The sequence below is a fragment of the Theropithecus gelada genome, chromosome 1 (genome assembly GCF_003255815.1).
Source record: "Theropithecus gelada isolate Dixy chromosome 1, Tgel_1.0, whole genome shotgun sequence".
Lineage (NCBI taxonomy): Eukaryota > Metazoa > Chordata > Mammalia > Primates > Cercopithecidae > Theropithecus > Theropithecus gelada.
In genome coordinates, this window is record NC_037668.1 from 32,401,416 (window position 1) to 32,416,721 (window position 15,306).

Genomic DNA, 15,306 nt, shown 5'->3' on the forward strand with positions numbered 1-15,306 from the left:
CTTGATGTATACACTGCGAGCAGCCCTCTGTCTGAGGAAGGTCAGTGGAAGTCCTTACTCTACAAGTCCAAATTTTAAGGAAAACGAGTCCCGCAATGAGTTTCCTCATGCTTCAGCCGTGCGTGGAACAGTCAGCTTCCGGGTGTGACTGGGGCAGGGCTTGTCGTCTTCTTCAGAGTCACTTTGCAGGAGTTGGAGAAGCTGCTTCTATCCACGTACAGCTCCCAGTCTACTGATGTTTCGGGATGGTCTCGGAGGTTGGGGGCAATAGTTTAAACTGAGTCCAACACCTCTACATAGTTATGTTTAACTGGGCTCTCTGATATCAGGAGCAAGGTGGTGTGGTTTAGAATGTTGTAAACTTCAATGGTTATGCAGGGATTTTCACAGAGCAAGCTTTGGTATCTAGTTAGTCTAGCATTCGTTAGCTAATGGTGTCCTTTGGTATTTATTAAAGTCACCACAACATGGGGGCACTTTATGTTTAGGTTTTGCCCAAGAGTTAGCTTATCTGCTTCTTGTGCTAACAGGGCCGTTGCTGCCAGGGTCTTTAGACATGGGGGCCAGCCTTTGGAAACCCCATCTAATTGTTTTGAGAGATAGGCCACTGGCCTTGGCCAGGGCCCTACAGTCTGGGTTAAAACTCCAAGTGCCATTTTTTTTTTTTTTCCCTGACACATAGGGTGTAAAGGGTTTTGTCAGGTCAGGTAACCCCAGGGCTGGGGCCAACATGAGTTTTTCTTTAACTCATGAAAAGCTTGTTGCTGTTGATTGTAATAGATGTAGTTTATCAAATCTACATTTTTATTAACTGTCACCCACTAAATTATTGACTTAAATCTGTAGCTATTTGATTTCAAGCTTTAAAATGATCTGGTGTTCCTTGCGGGGCTCCAATTGCATCTAAATAGATGTGAGAGTTGAAAGACCCATAAGGGGCTTCTCTCGCTTTACAATGTCTTATTTTTTCTCCCTCTGGTTGATGAAATGCCAGGGTGAAAGGGATAGCCAAATGGACTAAAGCACAAGTGCCACTCTACTTATTCGGCAGAGTGCCCAGTAAAGGTCCACCACAGTACCACCACACATCTGCTCGGGGATGAACCCTTGCTGACTGATTGATAAGCTCTTGAAAATTCTTAAGCTCACTGCATCCCTTCAGGTCTCCAAGGAATGTTGTTTCCTCCCTGTTGTGAGAGACATGAAGTGAACTCAGTGTTGGGAGACGGAGGCTGGATGGCCTTCGGGGGCTGACCTGCAGGGTGCTGGACTTCGGGATATAGCAGAGAGAGCTTGGCATGACTTATTACTCCAGGCTGTAGAATCCTGGAAAAGAGCTACCATGCAGCCTACACCTGGTCAACTGAAGGACCACCTTAGTGAAAAGGGGACAGTCTGGGCCTCTGGCCTGCCATATGCACAAGCATAACAATTGCTTTTGTTTAACGTGCAGATGGAATATTTGATCCATTTTAACCAGGCATTTGCATCTTGGTATCCTGTCTTCGTTGCTAAAGTTTGTTTTAAGTTTTTAACTTCTATGATCCTGTAGTAAAATGAATGTATGGTTTTAGGAAATTACAAAAAACAGTTGGGGCACCTATGGCATGTTGTACCAACTATGGCATGAAACCTCTACATCGGGGGGCAAGACTCCTGGTTGGCACTGGGGTCTTTATCGAAATCTCCCTGGATTAAATGGTCCCAGTTTACTAATGCCCAGTCTGAAGAGAGTCAGGAGGGACAGAAGTACTTTTCTGAAGTGGAAAACTGTCTTTGACATGTCAAGTCCTCACAGGGTATAACAAGGCAAGCATTAAATGCAATAGTTTGAGGTGAAGTTGACATGGTTATATTAATAACTAGATGGTCAGCAATAGAACGAGGAAAGAAGAAAGAGTAATATAATAGATGAAAAGAGTTAGATTTTTCTTAGCTTTAGTTTGGTAGGGTTTTCCCCGGGACTATGGCCCACGACTCTGGAGGGGGTGGCGCTTTCTCGACTCGGGTGTGATGAGTCCATCCTTTTGTGCTGTACGAACAGCAGTCTTGGTGGTTAGCAGCACAAGGTAGGGTCCTTCTCAGGCTGGCTGGAGTTTTTCTTCTACCTTTCAATGAGAATATGATCTTCAGGCTCATGCTGGTTTACCGGAAATTCTAGGAGTGGTATATGTGCTAAAAGACTTTTCGTTTTGAGGGAAAGGAAAGTGGAAGATAAACCAAGTATATAATTTCTAAGAAATTGACTGTTTTAAATGTGGGAACCTTGGCAGTGGACTTTATAGTCCTTAGTGCCTTTTTACTGAGAAATCTCCTTTAGCACCTATTTTTATTAATTTTTAGACCAAAGAAAGCTAAACACTATTTTATATTTAATAATGCTTTTTGTTTGATTTTTATACCAGATAAGTTAAATTTTATCTTTATATTAGTGTGTTATTAATGTTAAACTTAATTTTAATTAAACCTTTTAGACATATTTATCTAATTTTTAATGTCTGACCATAAGGTAAGATTTTATAGACTCTTTTTACCCTTTTATAATTTTTGCTAAAGAGCAGGTTGGTGCTTTAAGAAAAATCTGCTATGCTTTTATTTTAATGTCCAGTTTACAGAAAAACTGGATGATATCTCTTTAATTTTAGTCAATGTTTACACACATAATTTTCTTTCCAATTAACATTTTAAAACTTGATTAAACCTTTAAAACAAAATATACATATTTTTAACCTTTCAATGTAGGTAAAAATTTATATTCTTATGCCTCCTTATAATTCTTTTACCAAAGGTATATTTTACTTTTCTTATATATCTTGCACATAAACTGTTTGTTTTTTTTTTAAGTTTTACATTCAGGAGGCCTAGTTACTTTTAAATTATACAACATTTCTTGCATAAATTCTTTTTTAACACACTTTTTTTATAACTTTTGTTTTTGTTTCACGACTTTTACAGGCAATTTTTCGACATGCCTTAACTTTCTGACTTATTACAAACATTTCTTTCTTTATACAACCAGTTAATTTATTTCAGGACAAGAATTTACCATATAACACTCTTTTTATATAAGTTCCACCCCCCCCCTTTCTTTCCGAAGACAATAACCATTCTTTTCCAAAGCGAACTTTTTTTTATGTCTGTGGACTAGACTGTCTAAGGCCACAAAAATAGAAGTTACTATAATACATGTTACACTGTTAACTTTTAGCAAACTTTACTTTTGTTGAAAACCTTGTAAGTTTGGGATTTTAATTATCCTTTGCTATTAGTAAGACCTTGTTTTGTCCAAATTAACTTAGAATTGGTATAGATGACTTTTTTTTCTTCACTACTTGTATATCTCTCTCTTCTTTTTCCTCTTTGACTTCGTCTCTTTGACTTCCCTTTTGCCTCTGTCTCTTCCTGTCTCTCTCTCTGCCTCTCTTTCTCTCTCTCTCCCTCCTGACTCCTTCTTTGTCTGTCTCTTCCTCTCTGTCTCTTTCTTTTTCTCTTTGCCTTTTTTTCTCTCTGTCTCTTTCTTTTCTCTCTCTCTGCTGGTCTTTCCTTGCCTTTGCCAGCTGCTTATGCTGCTGTTCTCTCAACCACTGTGTGTTGGGGGCGAAAATCAGCTGTAACCAAGTGTCTATATACAGGAGCTGGTGTGGATGCCCTGGCTTGCAGGTTACCTTGTGCCATACCTTTGAAACAAGGGACCTGTCCAGGTTTCCTTCTAATGACCAACCTACCTCTAATGCTGGCCAGTCTATCTTACACAAAGTTTTAAGTTTTCTTGGTGTCATAGTACTCCATAGTCTCTTAAATCAGTTTTTGAAATTTTTCAACATAGTTCCTAGTAGGGTGGGCTTATTTGTGCCTGACCCATGCTTCTTCAAGACAAAACACCACGCTCACACCACGCTCACACCACACACACCCTGCAAAACAAGGAACAGGTAAAAAGGGCACATGCACACTTTTGCAGTTTATACTAAACCAAAATCAAAACCAAAATCAGAATATCCAGAAATCCAAGCCAGGTCAAAACCAAAACCAAAGCATCAAACAATCCAAGTCAAGTCAAAAACAAAAACCAAAGTGCCGATAAAGGCACGCCATGGGTGATCAGGCCACGCTTCCACTCAAATGGAGTGGGCAACTTCTCAAGACTAGCCTTACCATATTTCAGATGTCCAGATTCCAAGTACCAGTTCTTTCCCGGTGTTCAGCCACTGCGTTGATCCTCCACGGCGGCCTGCCACACACTGCTCTGGGGAGGTGTCCCACCAGGGCAAATGCCTACCTGGGAGCACGCTTAGGATCTGTGTTGCTCGGGCTGGTCGGAGTCCCCTGCAGGGATGTTCCACAGGGCAGACTTAAGCTGCCGAAGGAGCTGCCTCAACCATCCGCCAATCACCTCACTTCCCAGTCAGGGAACCAAGAAATGTAGCAGGACAAGCCACAGACAAAACTCCTCAGACACCGAGTTAAAGAAGGAAGAGGTTTATTCAACTGGGAGCATCAGCAGGACTCCTGTCTCAAGAGCCGAGCTCCTCGAGGGAGCAATTTCTGTCCCTTTTAAGAGCTCACAACTCTGAGGGGGTGTGCGTGAGAGGGTTGTGATCGATTGAGCAAGCAGTGAGTACGTGACAGGGGCTGCATGCACCGGTGGTCAGGGTGAAACAGAACAGACTGGGAAGTTTTACAATGTCTTTCTATAATCTGTAGATAATATCAGTTGCTAGGTCAGGGGTCGAATTTTAACTACCAGGCTTAGGTCCGGCAGGCCCAGGCCTGGTTTCCGGTCTGGTTCTTTGGTTTCGGGTCTGTCCTAGGCGCCGGGCTACCTGACTTTAGTTTCGCTTTTCTTTTTTTTTTACTGAGTGTAAAACAATATGAGAGGGTCTATCTCTCTTCTCTCAGTAGAAGCCCAGAACAGAGAGCCCTTTGGGAGGTGGCATAGCCTCTGGGGTGCCAGGTGCTGGATGCTGGCTCTGCCCAACCCTGTGGGCCTTGGACAACCCTCCTGCCACACTGGCCCCTGCAGAGGAGGCTGAGTTTAGGCAGTTCAGGAGAGTGGGGCGTGGACAAGAGCAGTCGAACCCTCAGTGGGCCTTAGAGGAGTCCCAGGCCACAGACTTACTGGGGAGACTGTGAGCTGTGTGTGGCCACAGCAGGAAGCAGACCCCGTGGTCACTGTGGCCATCTGACTGGGACGGCCCAGAAAGTCCAGCAGACTGAGGTGGGTGTGACTGGGGGCTCCGAGGCCAGATTCGCTGAGCTCAGGACCCACCCCTTCCCTTCTGAGCTGGGCAACCCTTAAAGAATTATGTAGTCCTCTGGGCCTCAGTTTCCTGTCTACAAATGGCGCTACTGAGAGGCTCCAAGTCACCCACTGAGGTTTGAGGATGTCCAGTGGTGCCGAGCCCATCGGGAGCATGTGACAAACGCTAGGTGTGAGGGTGAGGGCAGGGGAGGCCCTGTGTTTAAGAAAGCTACTCCCTCGGAGACCAGAACAGCAGAGCCAGAAGGGCCTAGGATAGGACCTGGGACCAGGGCCTGCTGCCCTTGCCCGGCACGGTTCCTGCCTGAGCTGCCCCGTGCCTTAGGCTCTGGCTGTCCCTGAAGACCCTACGTGGCTCACAGGGACCTCACTCTAAAACAAGTCCCCCTTCTGCAAGAGGAGAGCAGGGGGAAGCCGGTGGCCCTGGCCTCCCCGTGGGCTGGGGAGGGTGAGCCGAGGAGCCACAGCTAAAACTGGCCCAGCCCCTGCCCTCTCAGTGCCCCGGCTGGTTCCCTGAGTGAGGAAGGCTTGATGGGGTTCTGGATGCCACGTGGGTGGGGCCTCCCCTGGCCACCCCCACACCGTCTGGGAAGAGCTGCAGAGGATAAAGCTCTCTCGTGTGCTCACAGGGTGGGAGGAGGCAGTGTGGGCGTGACTGTGGGGACAAGGGTCCTAATCCTCACCCGGACCCACCCGAGGAGTCTCTGCAGTGCTGGGCCTGGGCTTGGGGGCGAATCCCTGCCCCTCTGAGCGCCAGCGTCCCCTCAGACAAAACCAGCGCAGGGCAATGAGAGACCTGTGGCCCCTGCTAGCTCTCAGGATGCTTCGCAAGGAGGGAGGACACAGGAGGGGAGAAAAGAGGAGGGAGGCAGGTGTCTCCTCCCTCCCCCCCCTTCACTCTGCTCCCCTCCCCTCCCCTCTCCTCCCTAGGGCCTCCTCCAGGCCTGGCCCCTCCCCCGCCCCTTCCCGCCTCTCCTGGCGCCTTTCCCTGGTGACAGCTGTTGTGGGCAGGTGGGCCACAGAGCAGGGTCTACAGCTGGTGGGGCAGAAGGCGGGCCGATGTACCCCGGGGGCCCCGGGAACCAGCGGTAGGACAGACACCTGGGGTCAGACCCTTCGGACACTTGGGGGCTTGAGACCCCAGAGGTCACCCCAGATAGGCCTTGGTGACTTTAGGGAGAGGCATTCCCCCCATGCGCAGGAGAAGGAAGGGCGCGGGCCCTGTGTGCATGTGGCCCCCAGGAAGGGGCAGGCGGACAGAGGGAGAAGGACACCCCTCCCTTCCAAGGGGGATCTGTAGCCGGAGGAAGGGTGGGGTCAGGCGTGGGAGTAGGGAGGGGGCTCAGCTCGCCATGGTCAGCTCTGAGACCCCAGCCCACCCATTACCCCCTCACAGAGAGCCCCCACGCGGCCTTTCCTTCGGTGAGCTTTCGTGACAAAGCACTTTGGGGCTGCGAAGAAGTGAGCTCCACCCACACCGGGGTCTCAGAGCCTGGCAGCTTCTGCGGCCTCTTCCGTGGGTGGGATGAAGCCAGCTGCCCAGGGGACCCTGTTCTACGAGTTTGGCCTTGAACTGACACATCGCAGGCACCAGAAAACAAAGTCCCCCTATCCCTCCTGGCACAGATGCGGTGCCTGGAGAGTACCGTGGGCTGCGGCAGCGTGGTTCCCCACCTGTCCTGCCGCCCAGGGTCCCGCGGAAACCCTAGTGAGTCAGAAGCAGAATGAAAGCGGAATGGAGGACCCAGCTGAGAGGGAACCTAGAGGAGGCACTAAGGGCCAAGCCAAGGGAGGGTGGCCCCAGGTCCCCTGTCCCTGTCCTCTACAAGGCTGGGCTTTGGGAACATTTGCAGAAAGCTGGGTGCTCCTCGGGGGCAGAGGCCAGTGGTTTTGGGTGCTTTCAAGTTGCAAACACGTAGCTCAGCCGCGCTGTGACCCCTGCAGCCCAGATGGTGAGGGTGGAGAGATGCGGGGTCTCAGGCACGGTGCCCTGGGCATGGGTGGGGCTCCTGCTGAAGGCAGCCAGGCCGTCTTCCCTCCTCACGTCCTTCCCCTCGGCGCTCTCCGTTTGCCTGTTTATAAAACCGTCCATCTGGTCCTGCGCACGGGACTGGCCTGAGTCTCCTTTTCAATCCATCGTTCCCTTTGGCAGGTGAGGGCACTGCCTGCAGAGGCTGGGAATGTGCCCCGTGGGGGTGGGGAGCGGAACCCAGGCCCCGCCTCCGCCCGGCTCTGAGTGTCTCCATCCCTGGGGAGCCCACCCCGAACCCAAGAAGGGTCCCAGGCTCAGAAGCAGAAGATACCCCCACCCCCAGGGCATCTCCCATCCCAGCAGGAGTCTCCAGGGACTCGCCCTGGGCTCTCCTGCAAGGAGGCTGCTGCTTTCCCCAGAACCTCCAGTCTGGGCCCCAGCCGATCCCCTGCAGGGGCCTTCCCGGAGACGCCCTTCCTGAACCTGGTCTACCAAACAAAACTGTCTTTTTCTCAGTTCTGTCCTCCTGAGTGCCGCCGCCTTGCCTGTTGGGGGCTGAGATCCTCAGCCACAGGAAGAGGTGGGCATCCAAGACTCGCCCACTGCTGGGCTCTCCAGGCCCCAGCCCCTTGGGGCACAGTACCCGGAATCGTCCTTTCGTCCTCAGCCCGGCCTGCTGGTGGGGCAGGGCGGGTCCTCGGGGCTCCTCAGGCAGCTGCAGTCCAAGCCTCCCCTGCCCTCCTCCAGCTCTCTCCGGTCTCCTAGAGGTGGGGGTGGGGAGCGATGGAGGCCCCTGTGGCTCTCGGTGGGGACGACAGGGAGGAAGGAAGCTGGGGAGATGGAGACAAGAGAAAGGAGGCAGGTGGTTTGGGAATTTGGCAGGAAAAGGTTGGAAGGAAAGGGTCTCCGCATGGATTTCTCAGCCCTCGTGGGCGCCATGGCGCCCTGGGGACTGGAAGTGCGGGTCCGCAGGCCCTATTCCCCGGGTTTGTCGGGGCATGGATGCCCTGCCTGCTTCCAGGGGGACTCGGGCCCCTCTGCCAGGGGCAACTTTGTACCAAAGACAGCTGAAATACAATGGAAATTCAGACAGCCTGACAGGGAGTGGCAGTCACCTTAAAGGCCCCACTAGTCGGGTGTGGGGCACCACTGCAGAGCCACTGCACCTCACTGGCTGTGCCAAGGCCGTCCACGCCTGCAGTGGGCCCCACAACCGGGCTTTTCTTTGGCAGCAGTGGCTTGTCCCTGTTTCCTAGGGGCTTGACCAGTGCCAGGGTGGGCTCCAAACACACGGCTCTGGGCTCTTAGACTCACCCCTGCTTTGGGCAGGCGGTGGAAGGCAGGCCCCACAAGGGCTGCTCACTCCCGTCACCTGTCTCCCTCGGGGGTCTAGGGTTGCAGCCTCCTGAGAGCCCCTCCTCTCCATGCAGGCCTTGGACTGGTCCCGGCGGACCACCAAGTTCCCCACGCAGGGGGAAGATGCGCCCCACCTGGGTCGCCAAGGGAGGCGCCACCATCTCTCCCCCTTGGGGTGGCCCAGCCTTGCCTACCATGATCTCCAGGGCCAGGGCTCAGCCCTCATGCCTGGGAACAGAGGCTGCTTTGCTGGGTGAGGGCCTGGGGCCCCCCGAGCCTTCCCCAGGCAGGCAGCATCTCGGAAGGAGCCCTGGTGGGTTTAATTATGGAGCCGGCGCTGACCGGCGTCCTCGCCCTCCCCGCGCAGCCTCCTTGGTGCGGTCCAACACATCACTGGGCAAGCTGAGGCCTGCCCCGGACTTGGATGAATACTCACGAGGAATAAAGGGGTGGGCCGCGGGTTTTGTTGTTGGATTCAGCCAGTTGACAGAACTGAGGAGATGGGAAAAGCGAAAATGCCAACAAAAGGCCCGCATGTTCCCGAGCATCCTCGGCTCCCGCCTCCCTAGCTGCCCAGTCTCTCCCCCTCGGTCCACGCTGCCGGGCGGCCACGACCCTGACCCTTCCCCTCGGGCCGCCCAGACCCATGCCTCGTCCCGCGGGACACCAGTTCCCCGGCGTGTGCAGACCCCCCGGCGCCTACCATGCTGTACGTCGGTGACCCCGCACGGCACCTCGCCACGGTAGGTGTGACGCGCCCTTCACAGGACCTCTTCGGGGACTTTGCAGGGGATTTTACTGCGGTGGAGGGTTCAGAGGGGCATCCTTCTGCCTGACTTCCTGGCCCGGCGTCTGCTGCCAGTTGGGGTGAGCAGAGGTAGGAAGGGAGGCGTTGAGGGGCTAGAGGCAGGTCCCGGGCATGGAGGCAGGGCAGATTCGGGCTCCAACAGCCTGTGCCCACCTGCTGGGCAGGGACCCGCAGCCAGGGAGAGGAGGCCGGGTCTGTGCCGATGGGGCTGCTGTTGCTTCTGCCTTGTGCTTGGGGGTCTCTGATGCTCCCTGGCTTTGGTCCAGGCTCAGAGCTTCCGAGGTGCGCTGCTCTGCCGCGGCCGCCAGGAGCTCAGTGCGCCCTGGAAGTCACCTTTCTCCTGCGCTTGGGTGTGAGGCTGACCCCGCCCTCACCTGGGAATGTGCTCATTTGACAGCAGTGGCAGACGGGGCTTCTTGTCAGCCTCACGGGCTCTTCTCCGCCTGGGTCTGAGCTCCAGGGCCAGGACCTGTGGCAAACTGGGCTCGAGGCCTCTCACGCGCCGTCCCCCGTGCAGTGGGCAGCTGGCCTGGCAGAGGGGAGGGAAGGGCCTGCAGCTTGTGGTTGGCCCCTGCAGCCTGAGCCCTGGGGACCTGGCCTCACTTCTAGACTGGCCAGGTCCCTGGTGCCAGGCAGGCACCAGCTGCTAATTGAGAAGGTAGAAGGCTGGGTACAGCTGCTCCATGCAGGGCCGCTCCTCCTCCCAGGGAAGCAGACAGCTGGGGCCGTGGGGACCTCTGCCACATGGGAAACTCAGCCATGGGCGGGGGACAGCGGGCAGGCAGGCAGAGTCCAAGTGCCCCCAAGCTCTGCTGGCACCGGGATGCAGAGGCACAAAGATCTAGGGACGGAGGCCTTTGGAGCCATGGGCTCCAGGCAGTGTGATCAGGGTGTGTGTGACAGCGATGTGTGTGAGTGTGCACACCAGTGTGCACATCAGTGTGCACGTGGCAGGTGGGTATTGGTGTGCGTGCATGTGTGTGTCTCAGTGTGGATGTGCATGCAATACGGAGGTGAGGATACGTGCAGATGTGTGTGTGTTATGGGTGTGTGTACAGGCTGGGGTGTGTGTGTGCGTACACATGTTTGCATATGTGTTGTGGTGTGTGTTCGTGTGTGCGGATTGGTACTGCAGGGGTGATTGTGTGATTTAGGTGGGTAGGTGCTCATGTGTTTCTGTGTGTGTGTTGTGATGGGTACATGTATGTTCGTGCCTGTGGCTGTGTGTTCCCAGGCAAGGCTTTGAGAAGAGAGGCAGTGTGTGTGTGGCCCAGAGGGTGGGTGAGGGTGTGGGTGACCCAGCTCCACAGCATGCCCGGATGCTGGCTCCATGCACGCGAGTCTGGTGGCACCATGGCCTCTCCACCTGCCTGTGTGATCTTTTTATCTGAAACCCAGTGCTGGGACTGCAGCCCAGAGCAGGCAACGGCTACATCGGGCATGGGGTGTCCCTCTCTCCCTTGTCTGGCTGTCACCCACTTGTTCACTGATACGTGTATCCACCAACACATTGCTATTAGAAACACACAGAGGCCTGGGGCTCCTGGGGGGGCAGACTTATACCCCCAGACTCTTGATTCAGGAGGTGTGTGAGCTGGGAGGGGCTGTCTCCTGGCTGCTGGACCGCCTGGAACCCAAGGTGGAGCCAGAAGCCTCGGGTGGAGAGGCCAGTGTCACTGCCTGGCCAGCCGAGAAGCCTGGGGACCTGGGGGGACTCTGGTACAATCTTTTCCCTTGAATGGAGCAGATGTCGCCATGTGACTCGCTCTCTGGGGGACTCCGCCAAGGTTGAGTGTGCGGCCACGCAGACTCCATTCCTGGGAGGGGTGAGGAGGTGGAGCCCTGCTGCCCTGGCCTGCAGATCTTCTCTGCCTGCAGGAGCTGCTGGTATCCACTCGGCTGCTGCTGCCCGGTGCCCTGGGCGTCAGCAATGGCCAGCTGTGCCATCACTGTGTTTCTTTTTAGACCGAGGATTACTGTGGTTCGTTTGTTCATTTGTTGATCTGTCCCATCAGCAAGTGTCCACTGGGCACCTTTGTGTGTGAGGCTGAGTGCCAGGAGCAGGTGGAGGCAGTACCCAGAGCCAGCCGTGTCTCCAACACCTCTTCCTTCTCGGGGGAGGCGGGCTAGGCGGGGCCATCCTAATGGGCTGGGTGGTGACTCAGTTTCCCTGTTTCTGTGCCAGAGAGAGTATTCATGAACTCATCGTACTGCAGGAACATGTTTTGAGAGAGAAAATGGTATTCTGCCCAAAGGGTTTTAAACCCAGAGTGAGCGGATAGAGTTGTATTGGAGTTGGTGGTTTTGGGCAGCCCTGGTCATTCCTATCAAAGTACAGCGGCTGCTCTGGAGCCCGCTGGGCCAGCCTGGCCCTGGGAAGAGGCGTCTGGGTTGCAGGACACTGTCTGAGCCCTCAACTGGGCCCACCAATTGCCCCCAACCTGGCACAGGATTCCAGGTGTGGGCTCGGAGTCTGTTTCTCTGGCACCTGCAAGCTGAGTCTTTGGACAGTGACACCTCTCTCTGAGCCTCAGTCTCCTCTGTGACTGGGACAGACTTGACCATAGCCGCTCGGCTGTGGGGACCAATGGGAGCCACTGGTTACTTGCTGCAGATGGGGGTGCAGGGAGGCCTGGCCTGGAGAGCTGCAGCCTCAGCCCCTCCTCCCGCAATCCCAGCCATGCAGCCTCAGCCCCTCCTCCCGCAATCCCAGCCATGCAGCCTCAGCCCCTCCTCCCGCAATCCCAGCCATGCTTTTCACTTGCTTTCCACACCATCCTTCCGCATGGGGGACTGGATAACCCCATGGTGGCTCTGGCCAAACAAGGCCACGTTCTGAGTCTGCGGCTCCCACACACTGGGGTTGATCAATGCCCAACCCTGAGGTGGACACAGAGACGTTGCCCACTTCTCCTGCCTTTAGCAAGGAAGGAGCTGGACGCGTGGGGCCCCTCTAAAGGAGGCTGAGCGCTGGAGACGTCAGAGCTGGGCACTGTCCACCCACACCTGGGAGTCTCCCTGACTTCCCAGATTTCCAGCTCATGGCCCCTTGCCCCCCACTTCCACCTGGGGCCGCTGTTCTTCTGCTCTAGGGTCTCAGGAGGTTAGCTGGGGTGATGGGAGACACCCCTGGCTCTCCGGCACCCTCTGTATGGAGGGGCTCCAGCCTGCCTCGCTGCAGCGCCTGGGCTGTCCACCCTTGGGCTTGGCCTGTTCTCACCCTGCCCCTCCGCATGGCGGGCATCCATCCGTTGCGGGAACGTGGCCACCCCTGTGCCAAGGAGCAGCATGGACGGGTCCAGAGCTTTGGACCCCCTGTGTGCCCCATGGAGCCGGTGCCCCCTCTGTTCCTGCAGAAAGTGAAGCCTCTGGGCAGGACAGGCCTCCAGGACAGGGCCCTGGGGCCGGGGGAAGCCAATCAGTGCGGCAAGCTGCAGTTACTAGGTGCCTACTGTGTACGTGGGGCTATGGAGTCGAGGGATGCAGCTGGCAGACGTTCTGGGAGGGCCCCCGGCTGCAGTGCTGGGGATAGACCACAGGGGGGCAGGGCCGAGGCCAGGAGCCGCTCACAAGCTGGGGCCATCCAGAGGAGGGGGCAGCCCACTGGCCAGGGGGTGCAACGCTGTGGGATTCTGGGCAAGATTTGCTGGTGGGCTGGATATGAGGGGAGGGGTGGGGGGACCCCAAGTTTTCTGCCCTGAGATGGGCAGAACCGCAGCAGAGCAGGGGTGAAAACGCCGTAGTCGGCCGTTGACTGTGGCCATGGCCGTGGCCGTGGCCTTGGCTGTGCTGGAGACGCCCAGCAGCCATTGCACAGCTGAGAAAGAGCTGCATGCAGGGAGGAGGACAACGAGCGAGCAGTTCCCAAAGCCCCATGAGGGAGGGGTATCCAGTGGTCCTGGGGCCTGAGAAGTGTGACCACCTGGTGGCTCAGACCTGTGTGCGTCAGAGGAGGTGGTGGGTGGTGGTCAGGTGTAGGGTTCTGTTTGAAGGTGACCTTAGAGGAAGAACAGGGGAGGATTCCAGAAAGATGCTGCGGTTCTGTTTGCAGCCTTGCAGGGGGCTCTGCTGCTCCCCAAGGCAGGAAAGGCTGGCAAGGTCCAGATGGGAGGTGGGTAAGGAGTTGGGGCCACACTTGCAGGAGCGGCCACGTGTACACTCAGTTGCTGTTGTGGGCAGGCAGGCTGTGGAGACGACCTCCAGGGAGTCCTGGGCATGGGTGCTTACAGTCAGGGCTCTGGGGGATCTGCACGGAGGCAGGGAGAGACAGCGGCTGGAGCCGAGCACTGGGCACTCCGACATCTGAGACACCGAGCGGAAGGGGGAGATGCGGAGGGGCAGCCTGGAAGGCCAGGAGACACCAGGCACAAGGGGCCGGCTGGGAGAACAGAAAAGGGACTGGGGCTTGGCAACCCAGAGGCTGCTGAGTTCCCGTGGTTTGGAGACGGCAGGGCCCAACTGGGAACGGCTCATGGGATCGCCAAGTGCAGCCTCAGCAGCCCCCGGCGTCCTCCCAAGAGAGAGCTGAGCATGGCCCAGGGAGCCCCCAGCATCCTCTCCAGGACTTGTGTCCTGGAAGACCCCAAGCAGTGGTGGGGCTCGGGCCATCTAGGGCCAGGGGAGGGACCAGTTGTCCTAGCTGGAGATCCAGGGATCAGAGGAGCCACCCCGCTCACCTGCCAGCTGTGCCTAGTGCACGCCTGCCTCCGGCCCCTCTGCCACCCCCCTCCAGCTGCTATTTCTGTCTCCCTCGTTCTGTCCCCCATTGGGCCTCCCCACAATCACCAGCCTAGTTGGACCTCAACTTGCTAGACCCAAACTGAACTCCTTATCTTCCCCTGATGGGGGACGGTGCCGCACCTCAGCTACCTGGAAATCCACTCTCCCCTTTGCTCAGGCCAGAGCCCTGGAGGCACTCTCGACGCACCTGAGGTCCTGTGAATCCTGCCTGCAAACGTAGCCGGGGCCCCTGCGCGGCCCACCGCGCACCCCACCTCGCACCCGCGGCCCACCGCGCACCCGCAGCCCACCTCACACCCACTGCTCAGACACATCTCACAGTTGCTGCCTTTGCTGATGCCCGCCCTGTGTTCTCAACACCAGAGCCAGAGGGAGCCCTTTGCAGACCCGCACGTCTCTGCTCAGTTCCGACCGCCTCTCCCGCTGTCCCCCAGGGCTCCGTCTCTCCCTGCACGGGCCCTCGGCCCTTCCTCTGGCTGCAGGCTCTCTGCCCTGCTGGTCCCCAGCCTGAAAACACTCCCAGGCCCGCTCAGTACCTGGGGCAGATCTTTCCCTTCCTGCAGGGCCGCCTTCACCTTTTCCTGAGCCCGTCCTTGCCTGGATGCCAGCCCTGGCCCCTGTGGCCAGCTCTGTTTCCGAGACCACTTTTGATCCTGAGCCCCTGCATGTTCGCCGCCTGGTTGGTTTATTTATTGTCGTCAGCATGGAGGGCCGGGGCCGCGTCTCGTGTCAGCTGCCGTCTCCCTGCACCTGCGAGGGTGCCAGGATGTCAAGCCTAGGAAATGGGTGTGAAGAGCTGACTTGCCTTTGTGGGAACTGACCGAGGCCAGCACACTGGGTGGGACCATCTGTCACTCCTGAGCCCACTAACTGGGGAGGGGACAGGCAGAGCAGGGCTGGGAGACTCCTGAGCAAGCATGCTGCTGTCTCTCTGGCTCCGGGGCCTCTGCCCTCTGCCTCGATGGCCCCCCACAGCCGTCCTGGACTGTCTTCTCCACCCTTGGGCTCCTGCTCCAATGTCCCCTTGTCACCTAGGGCCATCGGAGGTGGCATGCCCTGTAACTGCCTCCCCTCCCCGCGCCCTGCACTGCGCCCCGTAACTGCCCCCCCCCCCCCCCCCCCCCCCCCCCCCCCCCCCCCCCCCCCCCCCCCCCCCCGCCCGCGCGGCCC

General features: G+C 56.3%; 1 protein-coding gene across 4 annotated transcripts in view; it reads left to right on the forward strand.

Moving 5' to 3' along the window:
• Positions 1-15,306, forward strand: part of TP73 (tumor protein p73) — an 82,531-nt gene that overhangs the window by 31,995 nt on the left and 35,230 nt on the right. For 3 of the 4 annotated variants that reach the window (XM_025402362.1, XM_025402370.1, XM_025402354.1), the window contains exon 1: positions 9,060-9,331. The exons of the other annotated variant lie outside the window; for it this stretch is intronic. In XM_025402362.1, the coding sequence (XP_025258147.1) occupies positions 9,293-9,331 (39 nt within the window). In that variant the 5' untranslated portion in view covers positions 9,060-9,292. Of the gene's footprint in view, positions 1-9,059; positions 9,332-15,306 lie in introns of those variants that run through there. 4 annotated transcript variants of the gene reach the window in all.